The sequence below is a fragment of the Mizuhopecten yessoensis genome, unplaced genomic scaffold, assembly GCF_002113885.1.
Source record: "Mizuhopecten yessoensis strain PY_sf001 unplaced genomic scaffold, ASM211388v2 scaffold9847, whole genome shotgun sequence".
In the NCBI taxonomy this organism is placed as follows: domain Eukaryota; kingdom Metazoa; phylum Mollusca; class Bivalvia; order Pectinida; family Pectinidae; genus Mizuhopecten; species Mizuhopecten yessoensis.
In genome coordinates this window covers 365,398-384,795 of record NW_018408252.1, presented here as the reverse complement: position 1 = coordinate 384,795, position 19,398 = coordinate 365,398, and the positions used below count along the sequence as shown (strand labels likewise).

The window sequence follows — 19,398 nt, the reverse complement described above, 5'->3', positions numbered from 1 at the left end:
TTTTACCACTCCTGTTGTTTTTGGTTCTTTTGTTAGTCCCTGGTAATACACTTCCGGTATAATTTTGGCGCACATGTAAGTTTGTTATGATTTTTTTCTCTGGTTGAATTTCGTAGTTTACCAATGAGTACTGACTCTTAACATAAAGAGCAGCTTGTTGGCTTGCAGTCAAACAACTATTAGGTGAGCACTGGAAAGAGTCGAGACCGGTTTCAGTGTTACACTGAGTGTATGACAGAACTCTGTCCACAGGGGTTCGTTCACGGTTACAAATGTCTGAAATACGCATATACTATACACATATGTGTGTTGTGACCAATATCGGTATAACATATGTGTATTTCAGATATTTGTAACTTACCCATGTGCTCAATAGTTTTGCCTAGCACGAGTTTCCTCTGGCCCTAACATGTACACCAGACTTATAAATTTTGACATATATAGATGTCTGGACATATATATGTCAAAATGTCTAAGTCTGGTGTTAGGGCTACTCCAACAGTGTTAGAGGTTTACACGGCGAGATACTTTTGACAGGCAATGTGTTTTAGTCGGCAAAATCATATACGATAGAAAAAAGCCGACCACCAGACCCCTCTTATGTTAGGTCTAAGATTTTCCATAACCACAGGGTTCGTTACAAATGTCTGAAATACACTTATGCTATACTGATATGGGTCACAGCACAGGTACAGTGTAAAGATACACAAGTTGTACAAGTTGTGCCATAACCATATATACATCCAGCCTCTGACAATGTTTAATAATATTACAATTTATTTAAATCAATCTTCCATTTAATTCCTACATTCACGTATCCCAGTTGAAAGGGTACTGTAGAAGTGGCGCACTAACATATTTTCCACGATAAACGAACGCACTTGGACCATTCTATAAGCAGAGCTTAAAATGCACAGTTTCGGAGAATAAATTACAATGTATAAGAATATTTTGCCATTCTTTCACGCGTCCACTGCATAAGAATCATATAACCTATTTTAGAAACTACATGTGGCTTGACATTGTTTTAGAAAGAAAAAAGCAATAGTCAGCATTTTAGTTTCGGTCTGATATGTCGGAACCCCTCAATCAACACATGCCCAATATTCCTGAGGTCGGCCTCGGTTCAGATCTGTGCCTGTCATTTTCTTTCCAGGTTCAACCGTTTCAACCATTTACGGGAAAGTGCCCCTATATTTTATTGCTCAATTTTCTATAGATCTCGACTTTGTTGAAATGTAACTTATGAGCAGATCCAGGTCATTTAGCCCCAAATCCAATCCCTTCATTGAATAATTGACCTACGTACATCATCATATTGAAGATTACGTCCAAAGTTGCTTTGTCCTTATAAATATATTTTTTTAGTTTATAAATATCAGTTCAAATGGGTTTTTTTATGATAAAAATCTCACCATGTTCATGTCTCACGAACGGAAGAATTGTACGTTTTGTGCAGATTTAGCGTGAAATGACTTGAGGAGACCAGGGACGTATAGTGAAGGGGATTAGCAACTCCTTCTCTGCCTTACCAATTTTATGACACGTCAATCTAGACTTACCTCCCCCTGATTCTGGAGCAGATAGCGAGCGCCACCTATCTCAATTTTGACAAAGCAAGATGGCGTCGATACCGCTTCGTTAGATGCAGAAGTTGGTGTGAAAACAAACAAATCTCGATAAGTGTTCTTACGTCTTTTGTTTATCCCATTGTAATAAGCTGATTGTATTACGTTTAATTGATAAAATCTGTGGTATCATAGTAATTGATGTCTCCTTTTTGGGGTATATTTTTCTATTTCAAAACGTGATGTAACGCGTGGTTCAGAGTATTGTGGTGGGCGTCGATAGACAAAAATGCGGGATAAAAAAAAAACCACATGTATGTGAACCACCTCACTCCAAAAGTATTTGACCGATCTTTTTTAAATTAGCAGCAATAGAAAGCTGAATAAATTTTATAACGACCCAACCCATTTTAATTGCAAATAACATAATTCAACTTGTGTTATTTTTGTGACAAAAAGACTAAATATCAGCATTATTTTTCACTGGAACGTAAATCATTATTGCAAAAGTAGTTGGTGACTGCTCACTGTTTTGATCAAATTTTATAAACTATCGATTATATTTTTTAAAACAATTAATATCAATAAACAGCTGAGTAATTTCTATGTTAAGTAGGCCTGATTTGATTTGCATTACTTGGAACGATAGCGATGTCACAGATGAAATTACTCGTCTGGTAACGAAGGACACGTGTTGTTTAAAACCCTAAACAAAAATGCGTGATAAAAAAACCCCACATGTATGTGAACCACCTCACTCCAATAGAATTTGACCAATCTTTTTTAAATTATCAGCAATAGAAAGCTGAATAATTTTTATAACGACCCAACCCATTTTAATTGCAATTAATATAATTTAACTTATGTTATTTTTGTGTCAAAAAGACTAGATATCAGTAATATTTTTCACTGGAACGTAAATCATGGCGAAAGTAGTTGGTAACTGCTCACTGTTTTGGTTAATTTTATAAACTATCGTTTGTATTTTTTAAAACAATTAATATCAATAAACAGCCGAGTAATTTCTATGTTAAGTAGGCCTGATTTTATTTGCATTATTTGGAACGATAGCGATGTCACAGATGAAATTACTTGTCTGATAACGAAGAACACGTGTTGTTAAAAACCGTAAACAACCGGAAATGTTAAACGCAACAAAAAAGTATCGCCTGCATTCGAGGATCAGCTCATTTAAAAAATACTTCTTCTTGAAATTTACAGCGATAGAAAGTTGAATAATTTTTTGATATGTATTACTAATTTTTATGGCAACAAATAACAAATAACTTGTGCTGTTTTTGTGTCAAAAAGTGTCAATATTAGCATTATTTTCACTGGAACGTGCTTTACAAATGTGATTTGTTGTAATAGCCACCAACACAGCCGAAAGGCTAGACATAGTGGCAACGATAGCCCTGTCCCTGGAATAAAAAGAAGACCTACTAATACACAGTCCGAGTTAGGGCTAACCGTTATCAAAACACTTCGATCTCGGCGACATTGTGACATGACACAGAAAGCAGGTGCGTGCTTAATTTTAACGCTAGTGCGCAAGCGCGGGCTGAACGAGAGGGGCTCTCGATGACTTCGCTGTTCGGTGAACAAACACAAAAGCGACGTGCTATAGAATCTTGACTGGGGCAGAGTTGCCAATCCCCTCTATATACTGTCCCTGAGGAGACAAACAGGATTTAAGGCAAATCAACCTGACACTGCCAGATCTCCTGTCTAGCTGAAACTATCAATCTGTCTCTTATTAACACATTCTAGTTTGGTACCTGAAATAGCGATTTTTCCATCTTTTTTGTGAAGGCCAGAAAAAGCTGCAGATTCGTAAAACATAAAGTTAATGGACACACAAAAGAACAATTTTCAGCACTTTAAAGTGTACCCTGAATGAAAATAAGGATGGATCTGTATTTTGTTATTCTAAATGATCAAAAATACAAAAATGTTGAAAACCAAATAAAAATTAGTCAACCCAATGATGTGATTTATATATTGACAAGTAATCATAATGTGTGGTTCACCTGACCTTTTACTGCTAATCAGCATAATCAGGTAAATATTACCTATACCAATCAGACAGAACACACCATATAAATATAGCTGTAGAGTTCACATATCAAATACACTATTGAATTAAGCTTCCCATTAAATTATAATAAGGCTGTTTTGACAGCGTTAAACTTGTGACGTCATATATATGTACAGATGTGGTTTACCCATATCGAGGTGATTGCTGCTGAGGCAAAGATGTGTTTTTCAGAAAAATCACATCCCTGAAACAGAGGTCATCATGATCACGATGTTTGCTCTTTTTAACCTTTTGTTGCATATTTAGTATGAGGTATTTCATAGTGTAATATAGCTTATAGCAAGTCAATCATGTTACACTTTAAGAGTGTCAAAATATCTCTCTTATGAGGTCAATTGGTTTAATATTTAGTACTGCTGGTTCATAAAAGATATAATTGAGACCTCAATTGAGTTCATCACTTTAATTTATTCAAACTATTTTTTGTTTTCACAGAATAATCGATTTTCACCATAGAAGTGGAGTATATTTTTAATGGTTTAAAAATGGCAGAAGTTGGGTCTGAACCCGGTGGGCGAATTAAGGTTTGTATTATATATGATTATATTTACAATGTAATTTCACGTGCACTCCACTTTGTTAAAGCTTGTCAGTTTCTAGTGATGGGCAATCAGTTTAAAATCGTGATCGATAATCAGTTTGTAATCAGAGGAGGTAAACTGATCGCTGATTGATTGCAAATAATCGGTTCCTAATTTTATGGGACTGAATACCACAATAAAGTGAAAACACTACCATAATATCAAAAGGCAGCGTTGCTTACCATGCATACATCATTATAATTACTGCCTTTTGTATAAGCTTACATTAATTATATAAGTCAAACAACTTTCACCAAGCTGACACATTATTTTTTGCAAATGATTCAAGTAACTTAATAGGTAATTAATTATAACCTATACCTATAGTCTTGTACAACTATATTGATTTCAAAACAGCAAAATACTAAAAGTCAGTGGGACCTCAACTTTTGGTGATGTTAAAAAATGTTCAGAACAATGAGACTATACCATTTAACGTAGATATATCTTAAATCATCTGTATAATCTGATGCCAACTGGATTATTTTCACGATTTTGATAAAGGTTTACATTTGTTCTTGGAAAATTTTCAGGGTACAACTATAGTGAAGCCATTTGTGTATGGTAACATTGCCAGGTACTTTGGAAAGAAGAGGGAGGAAGATGGACACACCCATCAATGGACGGTCTATGTCAAACCCTATAAAAATGAGGTATATATATACATATCTGGACAGTCTATGTCAAACCCTATAAAAATGAAGTATATATATATATACACCTAGACAGTCTATGTCAAACCCTATTAAAATGAGGTATATATATATACATACCTGGACAGTCTATGTCAAACCCTGTAAAATGAAGTATATATATACATACCTGGACAGTCTATGTCAAACCCTATAAAAACGAGGTATATACACACCTGGACAGTATGTCAAACCCAATAAAACAAGGTATATATATATATGCATGGACAGTCTATGTCACACCCTATAAAAGCAAGGTATATATATATATATACACCTGTACAGTCTGTGTCAAACCCTATAAAAACAAGGTATATATATATATACACACCTGGACAGTCTATGTCAAACCCTATAAAACAAGGTATATATGCATGGACAGTCTATGTCAAACCCTATAAAAATGAGGTACATGTAAATATACACCTGGACAGTCTATGACAAACCCTATCAAAACAAGGTATATATACACATGGACAGTCTATGTCAAACCCTATAAAATGTAGGTTCATATATATACACATGGACAGTCTATATCAAACCCTATAAAAACAAGGTATACATATACATGGACAGTCTATGTCAAACCCTATAAAAATGAGGTACATGTATATCTACACCAGGACAGTCTATGAAAAACCCTATAAAAACAAGGTATATATACACATGGACAGTCTATGTCAAACCATATAAAAATGAGGTATATATATACACATAGACAGTCTATGTCAAACCCTATAAAATGTAGGTTCATATATATACACATGGACAGTCTATGTCAAACCCTATAAAAACAAGGTACATGTATATATACACCTGGACAGTCCATGTCAAACCCTATAAAAATGAGGTATATATATATACACATGGACAGTCTATGTCAAACCCTATAAAAATGAGGTATATATATACACATGGACAGTCTATGTCAAACCCTATAAAAACCAGGTATATATATACCTGGACAGTCGATGTCAAACCATATAAAAACAAGGTATATATACACATGGACAGTCTATGTCAAACCCTATAAAAACCAGGTATATATACACCTGGACAGTCTATGGCAAACCCTATAAAAACCAGGTATATATACACCTGGACAGCCTATGGCAAACCCTATAAAAACCAGGTATATATACACCTGGACAGTCTATGGCAAACCCTATAAAAACCAGGTATATATACACATGTACAGTCTATGTCAAACCCTATAAAAACCAGGTATATATGTACCTGGACAGTCGATGTCAAACCATATAAAAACAAGGTATATATACGCATGGACAGTCTATGTCAAACCCTATAAAAACCAGGTATATAAACACCTGTACAGTCTATGTCAAACCCTATAAAAACAAGGTATATATACACATGGACAGTCTATGTCAAACCCTATAAAAACAAGGTATATATACACATGGTCAGTCTATTTCAAACCCTATAAAAACCAGGTATATATACACATGGACAGTCTATGTCAAACCCTATACAAACCAGGTATATATACACATGTACAGTGTATGTCAAACCCTATAAAAACCAGGTATATATACACATGGACAGTGTATGTCCAACACTATAAAACAAGGTATTTATACACATGGACAGTCTATGTCAAACCCTATACAAACCAGGTATATATACACATGGACAGTGTATGTCAAACCCTATAAAAACCAGGTATATATACACATGGACAGTCTATGTCAAACCCTATAAAAACCAGGTATATATACACATGGACAGTCTATGTCAAACCCTATAAAAACCAGGTATATATACACCTGTACAGTCTATGTCAAACCCTATAAAAACCAGGTATATATACACATGGACAGTCTATGTCAAACCCTATAAAAACCAGGTATATATACACCTGTACAGTCTATGTCAAACCCTATAAAAACCAGGTATATATACACCTGGACAGTCTATGTCAAACCCTATAAAAACCAGGTATATATACACCTGTACAGTCTATGTCAAACCCTATAAAAACCAGGTATATATACACCTGTACAGTCTATGTCAAACCCTATAAAAACCAGGTATATATACACATGGACAGTCTATGTCAAACCCTATAAAAACCAGGTATATATACACCTGTACAGTCTATGTCAAACCCTATAAAAACCAGGTATATATACACCTGGACAGTCTATGTCAAACCCTATAAAAACCAGGTATATATACACCTGTACAGTCTATGTCAAACCCTATAAAAACCAGGTATATATACACCTGTACAGTCTATGTCAAACCCTATAAAAACCAGGTATATATACACATGGACAGTCTATGTCAAACCCTATAAAAACCAGGTATATATACACCTGTACAGTCTATGTCAAACCCTATAAAAACCAGGTATATATACACATGGACAGTCTATGCCAATCCCTATAAAAACCAGGTATATATACACCTGTACAGTCTATGTCAAACCGTATAAAAACCAGGTATATATACACATGGACAGTCTATGCCAATCCCTATAAAAACCAGGTATATATACACCTGTACAGTCTATGTCAAACCCTATAAAAACCAGGTATATATACACATGGACAGTCTATGCCAATCCCTATAAAAACCAGGTATATATACACCTGTACAGTCTATGTCAAACCCTATAAAAACCAGGTATATATACACATGGACAGTCTATGCCAATCCCTATAAAAACCAGGTATATATACACCTGTACAGTCTATGTCAAACCCTATAAAAACCAGGTATATATACACATGGACAGTCTATGCCAATCCCTATAAAAACCAGGTATATATACACCTGTACAGTCTATGTCAAACCCTATAAAAACCAGGTATATATACACATGGACAGTCTATGCCAATCCCTATAAAAACCAGGTATATATACACCTGTACAGTCTATGTCAAACCCTATAAAAACCAGGTATATATACACATGGACAGTCTATGCCAATCCCTATAAAAACCAGGTATATATACACCTGTACAGTCTATGTCAAACCCTATAAAAACCAGGTATATATACACATGGACAGTCTATGCCAATCCCTATAAAAACCAGGTATATATACACCTGTACAGTCTATGTCAAACCCTATAAAAACCAGGTATATATACACATGGACAGTCTATGCCAATCCCTATAAAAACCAGGTATATATACACCTGTACAGTCTATGTCAAACCCTATAAAAACCAGGTATATATACACATGGACAGTCTATGCCAATCCCTATAAAAACCAGGTATATATACACCTGTACAGTCTATGTCAAACCCTATAAAAACCAGGTATATATACACATGGACAGTCTATGCCAATCCCTATAAAAACCAGGTATATATACACCTGTACAGTCTATGTCAAACCCTATAAAAACCAGGTATATATACACATGGACAGTCTATGCCAATCCCTATAAAAACCAGGTATATATACACCTGTACAGTCTATGTCAAACCCTATAAAAACCAGGTATATATACACATGGACAGTCTATGCCAATCCCTATAAAAACCAGGTATATATACACCTGTACAGTCTATGTCAAACCCTATAAAAACCAGGTATATATACACATGGACAGTCTATGCCAATCCCTATAAAAACCAGGTATATATACACCTGTACAGTCTATGTCAAACCCTATAAAAACCAGGTATATATACACATGGACAGTCTATGCCAATCCCTATAAAAACCAGGTATATATACACCTGTACAGTCTATGTCAAACCCTATAAAAACCAGGTATATATACACATGGACAGTCTATGCCAATCCCTATAAAAACCAGGTATATATACACCTGTACAGTCTATGTCAAACCCTATAAAAACCAGGTATATATACACATGGACAGTCTATGCCAATCCCTATAAAAACCAGGTATATATACACCTGTACAGTCTATGTCAAACCCTATAAAAACCAGGTATATATACACATGGACAGTCTATGCCAATCCCTATAAAAACCAGGTATATATACACCTGTACAGTCTATGTCAAACCCTATAAAAACCAGGTATATATACACATGGACAGTCTATGCCAATCCCTATAAAAACCAGGTATATATACACCTGTACAGTCTATGTCAAACCCTATAAAAACCAGGTATATATACACATGGACAGTCTATGCCAATCCCTATAAAAACCAGGTATATATACACCTGTACAGTCTATGTCAAACCCTATAAAAACCAGGTATATATACACATGGACAGTCTATGCCAATCCCTATAAAAACCAGGTATATATACACCTGTACAGTCTATGTCAAACCCTATAAAAACCAGGTATATATACACATGGACAGTCTATGCCAATCCCTATAAAAACCAGGTATATATACACCTGTACAGTCTATGTCAAACCCTATAAAAACCAGGTATATATACACATGGACAGTCTATGCCAATCCCTATAAAAACCAGGTATATATACACCTGTACAGTCTATGTCAAACCCTATAAAAACCAGGTATATATACACATGGACAGTCTATGCCAATCCCTATAAAAACCAGGTATATATACACCTGTACAGTCTATGTCAAACCCTATAAAAACCAGGTATATATACACATGGACAGTCTATGCCAATCCCTATAAAAACCAGGTATATATACACCTGTACAGTCTATGTCAAACCCTATAAAAACCAGGTATATATACACATGGACAGTCTATGCCAATCCCTATAAAAACCAGGTATATATACACATGGACAGTCTATGTCAAACCCTATAAAAACCAGGTATATATACACATGGACAGTCTATGCCAATCCCTTTGTTAATAATGTTTGATATTGAGTGAAGAAGATAAATAACTTTGTAACTACGGTGTGATACCTTAACTCAATACCATCATGTATTTACAGGATCTGTCAGGATATATCAAGAAAATTCACTTCAAACTTCATGACAGTTACCCAAATCACAACAGAGGTAGGTACATGACAGTATTCTCAGTACAGCCCCCAAAGGGCCAAGGGAGCATATGCTGTGTCGCGGCGTCCGTCTTTGGTCTAGATGAATGACCTTCGCCCATATTCAAGGTCACAGGGGTCATGTATGTTGAAATGTTTAAATGACTTCTAAAACAACAAAAGGCCTAGGGTAATGATATTTGGCTAGAAGCATATTTGGATGATGGGCTTCCAAGTTTGTTTAAATGAATGACTTTAACCTATATTCAAGGTCACAGAGTCAATTATCTCAATAAAACTTTAAACAGCTTCTTTTGAATAACCAAATTGACCAGGAGGATGATATTTGGCTAGTAGCATGCCATTATGAAGGACTACCAAATTACCTCCGCCTATTTTCAGGGTCACGGGAGTAAAATATTTTGAAATTTTTAAACGACTTCTAAATAACCAAAAGGTCCAAGGTAATGATATTTGGAGAGTAACATGCAGGCATGAAGGGCTACCAACTTTATGCAAATAAATGACCTTCACCAATATTCTAGGTCACAGGGGTCAATTATGGTAAAAACTTTGAACAACTTCTTCTGAATAACCAAAATGCAATGGATGCTGATATGTGACCACTAGCATGATCAAATGATGAGCTGTCAAGTTTGTGCATCTGAATGACCAATTGTTTATAAATCTTTCAAAGTCATCTTCTTAATAAACAAAAGGAGTAGGGTGTTGATATTTGGCAAGTTGCATTCTGAGATGAAGGGCTATAAAATTTGTTCAACTGTATGTCCTTGTTTAACTTTCAAGGTCACAGGGTCAAATGTTTTCAAATCAGTTTCTTTTGAATAACTTTGAGTCAAGAGACCGATATTTTGCCTGCAGCTTTATTTTAGTCCACTTTTAAGGTCACAGCTGTGAGATTTATACCAGGTGAGCTATACAGGCCAACTGGGCCTCTTGTTCTGTACTTTAAGGAATGAGTTACAGTAGTTTTAGTAATAGGAATGTCCTTTTAAATTAAGGTTGTTCTGTAATATAAGTTTAACTTGAATAGTAAATATAGAGCACTCTGATTTGATACTGATTTTGATGTTTTCCTTTCAGTGGTAACAAAGCCACCATATGAAGTCACAGAAACAGGATGGGGGGAGTTTGAGGTCATCATCAAAATTTACTTTGTGGATCCTAACGAAAGACCAGTAAGCTAAAATAGAGTCTCGTGTGTTTTCAATAGTGTCACCAAAACAGTTGGTATAGTAGATACAAACACATCAACTGTACAACAAGCTGTGTTTTAACATTTTGTAAAGACACCCAGAACTATTGTCCGAGTTTCCTCTGGCCCCGACACCAGACTTAGACATCTATCAGAAATTGACTATGACACAACACGTACCTCACATATATCGATAAATGGAGTATTTATTGATCCAAATCCGCTCTTATAATCACTAATAGCTGCTAAATTCCATTAGTAGAGTCCTCGGTTTACAAACGTGTAAAATTTCCCACCTGAGCTGACGCCATTTATGCAGGTCATGGTAGTGACGTCAACTAATTAACGGAATATATCATTCATGTTTAGAAAATTTTCAGACCGCCTCTTTTTGTTGATTAGTCACGAAGTTTGAACCATTGTAAACCAAGGACTTAAAATTTATATCTAATGGAGAAAATGTGTTTGTTGAAAATGTGTTTGTACATTTTGTAACATGAGAAGTATATAAAGTTGGGGAGCGTTAAGACAATTAACAAATACTTTTACAGAAGAAAGTGTGTTTGTTGTTGTTGATGGGGGGGCTTATATAGGGAAGAGACGTTTAACTCATTCACCCCTAAAGTTTCATAGTGAACTATTCCAACCTTTGAATTGGAAGAGTTCAAATGTGTCTTCAGGGGTGAATGAGTTAATACAGAGAATGTTACCAGTAGAAGCCTTTGTTTGTTGTACTTCAGGTGACAGTGTACCACCTTTTGAAGCTGTTCCAGAGCGAGACTGACATCATGCTGGGCAAGAAATCGCTGGTGGTGGAGTACTACGATGAGCTGGTATGTTAGCGGATGGTAGTTACTGTACCTGTAAACAGTTCTGTATAGCAGGGGTATGCTATATATAAATAGTGGGTGGTAGTTACTGTACCTGTAAACAGTTCTGTATAGCAGGGGTATGCTATATATAAACAGTGGGTGGTAGTTACCTATGAACACTTTTTAGCTCACCTGGCACGAAGTGCCAAGTGAGCTTATGCCGTGGCGCGGCGTCCGTCGTCCGTCCGTCCGTCAACTTTTCCTTTAAACAACTTCTTCTGAAGAACGGACAGGCCTAAAGTCATGATATTTGACTGAAAGCTTCGTTGGTAGGAGCCCTACAAAGTTTGAGAACGAAAATGACCTTGACCTGTTTTCAAAGTCACAGGGGTCAAATATGTCAAAAACTTCAAACGACTTCTTCTAAAGAACTAAAAGGTATAGAATCTTCATATTTGGCTGATGGCTTCCTGGGATAGAGCCCAACAAAGTTTGAGAATGAAAATGACCTTGACCTACTTTCAAGGTCACAGGGGTCAAATGTGTCAAACACTTCAAACGACTTCTTCTGAAGAACTGAAAGGTATAGAATCTTTATATTTGGCTGGTGGCTTCCTGGGATAGAGACCAACAAAGTTTGAGAATGAAAATTAGTTTGACCTACTTTCAAGGTCACAGGGGTCAAATATGTCAAAAACTTCAAACGACTTCTTCTGAAGAATTAAAAGGTATAGAATCTTCATATTTGGCTGATGGCTTCCTTGGATGGAGCCCAACAAAGTTTGAGAATGAAAATTACCTTGACCTTCTTTCAAGGTCACAGGGGTCAAATGTGTCAAACACTTCAAACGACTTCTTCTGAAGAACTGAAAGGTATATAATCTTTATATTTGGCTGGTGGCTTCCTGGGATAGAGCCCAACAAAGTTTGAGAATGAAAACTAGTTTGACCTACTTTCAAGGTCACAGGGGTCATATATGTCAAAAGCTTCAAATGACTTCTTCTGAAGAACTGAAAGGTATAGAATCTTTATTTTTGATTGATGGCTTCCTTGGATAGAGCCCGACAAAGTTTGAGAATGAAAATGACCTTGACCTTCTTTCAAGGTCACAGGAGTCAAATGTGTCAGACACTTCAAACGACTTCTTCTGAAGAACTGAAAGGTATATAATCTCTATATTTGGCTTGTAGCTTCCTAGGAAAGAGCCGAACAAAGTTTGAGAATGAAAATGACCTTGACCTTCTTTTAAGGTCACATGAGGCAGATATGTCAAACACTTTAAACGACTTCTTCTGAAGAACTGGTAGTTATAAAATCTTAATATTTGGCAGGTGGCTTCCTGGGAAAGAGCCAAACAAAGTTTGCGAATGAAAATGACCTTGACCTACTTTCAAGGTCACAGCGTTCAAATATGTCAAACAGTTCAAACAGCTTCTTCTGAAGAATTAAAAGGCATAAAATTATAATATTTGGCTGGTGACTTCCCGGGATAGAGCTCACCAAAGTTTGCAAATGAAAATGACCTCAACCTACTTTAGAGGTCACAGAGGTCAACAACATTTTAATGGATTTGTTCTTGAGAACTAAAAGGAATGGATTCATAAGATTTGGCTGGTAGCTTTTTGGAATAGAGCTAACCAATTTGAGAAGGAAAATGACATTGACCTACTTACAAGATCACAGGGAAAAATATGTCAAGCAACTTCTGAAGAAGAATCAAAAAGCATAGAATCTTATAATAATATTTTGCTGGTAGTTTCAACAGATGGAGCCAACAAAGTTTGCGAGGGAAATATTTTTAGTGCAATATAATATTTAATGAGAATATTTTGCTATGACTGCTTAAATATTCAGGTGAGCGATACAGGCCCTCTTGGGCCTCTTGTTTGTTTAGCAATTTGGCGGGTCAACATCTACTGCGGTAGGTTTGTAAAATATATATATATTGCCAAAGTTTAAAATGCCAAATAAAATGTCACCAGTATTTTCATCTTTGGCTATTAAGTGTTCAAACTGCCAATAAAATTTGATCCTTTTTGAGAGAATGTAATGACATTTTGCGCCCAACGAAATATACTCACGGAAGGTGGTATAGTCTTATGTGTCTTTGAGGTCGAAGACTTTGATAAAGGAGGGAGTAATGTAGCAGATCTAGACCGGTCAATCGTCTGTGACCAGGTAGCTCAGTTGGTAGAGCGTCTGTCTAGAGTTCGGAAGGCCCCAGGTTCGAACCCCGGTCTGGCCGTGCATTTTTCCTCTTCTGTTACAAATGTATTCTTCATTATGTTTCAGGTGTTCCAGGATCCTACGGTATTGATGCACCATGCTCTAACTAACACACGACCGATGTCCCTCGGCACATACAAACACGACACAGATTGTACGTACCTCAGAACATATTCTTAGGCTAGAGTGTATAAAATATACGAACACGATACAGATTGTACGTACCTCAGAACATATTCTTGGGATAGAGTGTATAAAATAGTTTACAAAATCTATAAAAAAAAAATACGAAAACTTTATTTGACACAGCCATACATTGTAATGGTTAAGGTCGATCTGCCACCTATATCAGACACTATAACTATGGGTGAATTGTTTTACTAGCAACACATGTGTAACAGTTAACATTCTACGCCCTCTAGTCAAATGAGTCCAATTCCCCTGGATTGTTTCCATATGGGTTCCTCCATCAATAAAAAGATAATGTATTCATAAAAAAATCTTATGTTAAATTTAGATTCCCCCCCCCCCCCCCCCCCAAAGATCAGAATTCCTACACCTATAAGTTTGCTCTTGGTCAGGATACTCATAGTAAATTTTTAAAATGATTGAATGAGGACTTTTCCAAATATATAAACATCATCGTATCAGGGGGTGCGGTAGTTTAGTGGTAGGACGCCAGGCTCGTAATCGGAAGGGTTACAGGTTCGAGTCACGTCACAGCACCGTGTTGTATCTTTGTAGAAGATACTTTACTCCGCTTGTCCCATTCTACTCAGCTGTAAATGAGTACGTCGTCGGGCAGTGCTAGAACTGTTGAATGCTAGCTGTGAGCGCCAAAATGTTAGCACCGGCTGTATGCTCCCCAGGAAGTTGAGAAAGATATTGGCTGGTTGCAAAGGCCCTATAACCACGGATAATAATTTGTAAATCGCTTTAAGACAACCATTGAACTAGGTTGTGATAAAGCGGTATATAAGAACCTCAAATTATTATTATTGTATGTATATGAATTGATGATTGATTTGGTATTAAATGTCACTTAATATAGTTTTAAAAAAGTTAGGTGTTAGGGGTCACATAACAAAGTGACTGCCTGTCTGTTTCCCCCTCCCCTCTTCCTCTAGTATATATTGATTTCTGGAATAAATGCCGTAAGATGTTCTCAAATTCTCTGTTTCCAGTTGATGAAAGAAAGGAGAAGACGCTCAATAACATAGTAGCAGCCAATAAGAAAATCCGCTACGAGATACAGGAACTTAACGAACGCTTGAAACAGAAAAAAGAAAACATCAACAAACTGAAGGAGCATATCAACAAGGTAGAAGACGTTGACCTACAGCCTGACGTGGAAAGCGTGACGTGATGTTTGTACCTCGGGTGCGCTTCAGTCTGTTCATCGTTCAACATATAGGACATATCTCTATCAAGGAAACATTATATCAAACATTCTAGGGAATGTTGAGGTTGTTCTATGATGATTTTGCTGGACAAGTTGGTGTTATTTTACACAATATAGGGCTACATTGGCGTATCCGGTTGAATCAGTTGAACCGGTTAAACCTGTAAAGAATATGACGGGCACAGATCTGAACCGAGGCTGACCTCCGGTGTAGATTGAGGGGTCCAGACGTAAAGTTTTAGCTCTGCTTATCGAACAGTTAAAGTGCGTTTGTTTATCTCGGAATATTTCTGCACCACCTGTACCTTTTCAACCGGTAGACGCGAATGTAACCTTAGTATATATATTCCGGACACCTACCACCAACAGGACAGTCTGGGTTATTTTGACGTTACTGGGTTGTGCTTCGGATTGATTCAATGCTAAATATCAGAAAGTAGGACCATTGTCCATGACAATATATCGGAGCATGATTTGTGAACTTTCTTCAGGAAAATTGAATGTCAGTTGTATGCCATGAATAATATGGAATATTTCTTCAATAAAACAATCCCTATTTGTATATTAAAAACCTGTAAAATCTGACCCGACTTTTCTGACTTGTCATATTTAACGTACAGCTGTAATCACATTTTTTATGAAAACTTACCAAATAAAACCTTTGTATTCCGACATCCGGTCTAGTCTAACACACAGCTGAAATCAAACCAATGAATCATTTGTACTCTTACACCCTGTCTTATCCAAGTAATTTGTCAGATCTCACTGGGTGTCAGATCAGTTAGAAAGGATCAGTGTACTATTGAAATTATGCTTTTTTCTGATAATTTATCAAATAAACTCATCAAAAATCTCTAGTTGTAACCGCCAGATTAAACGCGCAGATCCATTTGTCCTCCTACTTGAAGGGACTTGAGGTTTGCTCTCATTGTGTCGCTATGTCCAGGGTATGTATACCTCATACAGAGCCGTACAGGCAACATTGATCCTTAAATTGTGTAAGGTAAATATAGTATGTCGGGTACAAAGAGAACAACGTCAGAAATAAATCACTTCAATGAGGTAAATTTATTGATTAAAGACACTTTCAAATGTTGAGCAAATTACTATATATTCTGTAAAATTCTTTATTTTCATGTAGATTTAAATCTTCAATCCAATATTCACAATAACATTTTTCCATGAAAAAAACCCCAAGACATGATCTATCTGATAAAACCGTATCTTGATATATGCTCTGTACCTTGATATACGCTCTGTACCTTGATATACGCTCTGTACCTTGATATATGCTCTGTACCTTGATATACCCTCTGTACCTTGATATACGCTCTACCTTGACATACGCTGTACCTTGATATACGCTCTGTACCTTGATATACGCTCTGTACCTCGATATACGCTCTGTTCCTCGATATACGCTCTTTACCTCGATATACGCTCTGTACCTTGATATATGCTCTGTACCTTGATATACCCTCTGTACCTTGATATACGCTCTACCTTGATATACGCTCTGTACCTTGATATACCCTCTGTACCTTGATATATGCTCTGTACCTTGATATACGCTCTGTACCTTGATATATGCTCTGTACCTTGATATACGCTCTGTACCTTGATATACGCTCTGTACCTTGATATACGCTCTGTTCCTTGATATACCCTCTGTACCTTGATATACGCTCTGTTCCTTGATATACCCTCTGTACCTTGATATACGCTCTGTACCTTGATATACCCTCTGTACCTCTATATACGCTCTGTACCTTGATATACGCTCTGTACCTCGATATACACTCTGTACCTTGACATACGCTCTTTACCTTGATATACGCTCTGTACCTTGATATACGCTCTGTACCTTGATATACGCTCTGTACCTTGATATACGCTGTACCTTGATATACGCTCTGTTCCTTGATATACGCTCTGTACCTTGATATACGCTCTGTTCCTTGATATACGCTCTGTACCTTGATATACGCTCTGTACCTTGATATACGCTCTGTTCCTTGATATATACGCTCTGTACCTTGATATACGCTCTGTACCTTGATATACGCTCTGTTTCGCTGATGTAGCAGAGTGTAGTGTATGAAATGGAGCATAGATCAAGTTATGGTTTTAATCAGATGGAACAAAAATTTACAGACACAAGTACATATGAAGTATAAATGCACTTGGCATCTCTCATTAACCTTAGTAATTAAATACACTGTGTTCACCATAATCATGACTACATAGGTACACGTTCGATCTATCCATTATCCCTTTCACCACTGTAGACCAAAATGGACTCATTCAGATCAATGCAGGGTAGAGTCTTGATCTACTAAAGCTACATAGGGGTGAAAGGGTTATTGTTGTTTAATTTAAGTCAACATACTGTAACAATGACCGGCCGATCAAATGCATGTTTATAGTCTATATAAAAAATCTCTGTGTACTTTTTTGAAATCTGTGTAAATTGGATCCTGCTAGTTTGTCAACTTTAGTAAAGCTGTGTAACAGTAAATCAACAAGGAGAATTTATATTAATCTACCGTTTAAACTAAAGAGCATCTGGATAATATTGCATGCTTTATAATGAAGCAACTAGTGATTAATTTCATGGCATAACTAAGACACCAAAGGAGAGTCCATTTGTGTGGCATTACTTTTCAATTGGGGAGATGCTTGTCCATTTCTTAAAGCAAGAGATACTTAAAAAAACATATTTAACTTCCTTAGTCACACAAATGTCTCCTCTGCCCCTTAGTCACACAAACATCTTCTCTGCCCCTTAGTCACACAAAAATCTCCTCTTTCCCTTAGTCACACAAACATCTCCTCTGCCCCTTAGTCAAACAAACCTCTCCTCTACCCCTTAGTCACACAAACATCTCCTCGGCCCCTTAGTCACACAAACATCTCCTCTGCCTCGTAGTCAAACAAACCTCTCCTCTGCCCCTTAGTCACACAAACATCTCCTCTGCCTCTTAGTCACACAAACATCTCCTCTGCCCCTTAGTCACACAAATGTCTCCTCTGCCCCTTAGTCACACAAACATCTTCTCTGCCCCTTAATCACACAAAAATCTCCTCTTTCCCTTAGTCACACAAACATCTCCTCTGCCCCTTAGTCACACAAACATCTCCTCTGCCTCTTAGTCAAACAAACCTCTCCTCTGCCCCTTAGTCACTCAAACCTCTCCTCTGCCCCTTAGTCAAACAAACCTCTCCTCTACCCCTTAGTCACACAAACATCTCCTCGGCCCCTTAGTCACACAAACCTCTCCTCTGCCCCTTAGTCACACAAACATTTCCTCTGCCCTTAGTCACACAAACATCTCCTCTGCCCCTTAGTCACACAAATGTCTCCTCTGCCCCTTAGTCACACAAACATCTCCTCGGCCCCTTAGTCACACAAACATCTCCTCAGCCCCTTAGTCACACAAATGTCTCCTCTGCCCCTAAGTCACACAACCATCTCCTCTGCCCTTACTCACACAAACATCTCCTCGGCCCCTTAGTCACACAAACATCTCCTCTACCCCTTAGTCACACAAACATCTCCTCAGCCCCTTAGTCACACAAATGTCTCCTCTGCCCCTAAGTCACACAAACATCTCCTCTGCCCTTACTCACACAAACATCTCCTCGGCCCCTTAGTCACACAAACCTCTCCTCTGTTCCTTAGTCACACACACATCTCCTCTGCCCCTTAGTCACACAAACATCTCCTCTGCCCTTACTCACACAAACATCTCCTCGGCCCTTAGTCACACAAACCTCTCCTCTGCCCTTAGTCACACAAACATCCCCTCGGCCCCAGAGATTCAATCACAGAGCCTAGGCCTCTTGATTACAAAGCAGGGAGC

At 37.2% G+C, this 19,398-nt stretch overlaps 2 protein-coding genes across 2 annotated transcripts; one reads left to right on the top strand and one right to left on the bottom strand.

Moving 5' to 3' along the window:
- The first annotated feature begins 15 nt into the window (after positions 1 to 15).
- LOC110458848 (YEATS domain-containing protein 4-like) lies at positions 16 to 16,120 on the top strand. The gene is made up of 8 exons (XM_021510804.1): positions 16 to 75; positions 4,102 to 4,190; positions 4,781 to 4,900; positions 9,831 to 9,897; positions 10,983 to 11,077; positions 11,835 to 11,927; positions 14,200 to 14,287; positions 15,318 to 16,120. The coding sequence occupies exons 2-8, from the start codon at positions 4,152 to 4,154 to the stop codon at positions 15,497 to 15,499; spliced, it is 684 nt and encodes a 227-aa protein (XP_021366479.1). The 5' UTR covers positions 16 to 75; positions 4,102 to 4,151; the 3' UTR covers positions 15,500 to 16,120.
- Positions 16,121 to 16,590: 470 nt separating this feature from the next.
- On the bottom strand, positions 16,591 to 18,472 carry LOC110458920. The gene is made up of 2 exons (XM_021510895.1): positions 17,362 to 18,472; positions 16,591 to 17,285 (listed from the first exon to the last, which is right to left on the bottom strand). The coding sequence occupies exons 1-2, from the start codon at positions 17,644 to 17,646 to the stop codon at positions 16,623 to 16,625; spliced, it is 948 nt and encodes a 315-aa protein (XP_021366570.1). The 5' UTR covers positions 17,647 to 18,472; the 3' UTR covers positions 16,591 to 16,622.
- Between the last annotated feature and the right edge of the window lie 926 nt (positions 18,473 to 19,398).

What these genes read in the sequence shown, in the direction of transcription:
- LOC110458920 (XM_021510895.1), bottom strand. Translation starts at nt 17,646, where the DNA reads ATGCTCCATTTCATACACTACACTCTGCTACATCAGCGAAACAGAGCG. An exon ending in GGTACAGAGCGTATATCAAG is followed by an intron (nt 17,286 to 17,361) that starts GTAAAGAGCGTA and finishes GCGTATATAGAG; the next exon opens with GTACAGAGGGTATATCAAGG.
- LOC110458848 (XM_021510804.1), top strand. Translation starts at nt 4,152, where the DNA reads ATGGCAGAAGTTGGGTCTGAACCCGGTGGGCGAATTAAG. An exon ending in TTACCCAAATCACAACAGAG is followed by an intron (nt 9,898 to 10,982) that starts GTAGGTACATGA and finishes TTTTCCTTTCAG; the next exon opens with TGGTAACAAAGCCACCATAT. An exon ending in ATACAAACACGACACAGATT is followed by an intron (nt 14,288 to 15,317) that starts GTACGTACCTCA and finishes CTCTGTTTCCAG; the next exon opens with TTGATGAAAGAAAGGAGAAG.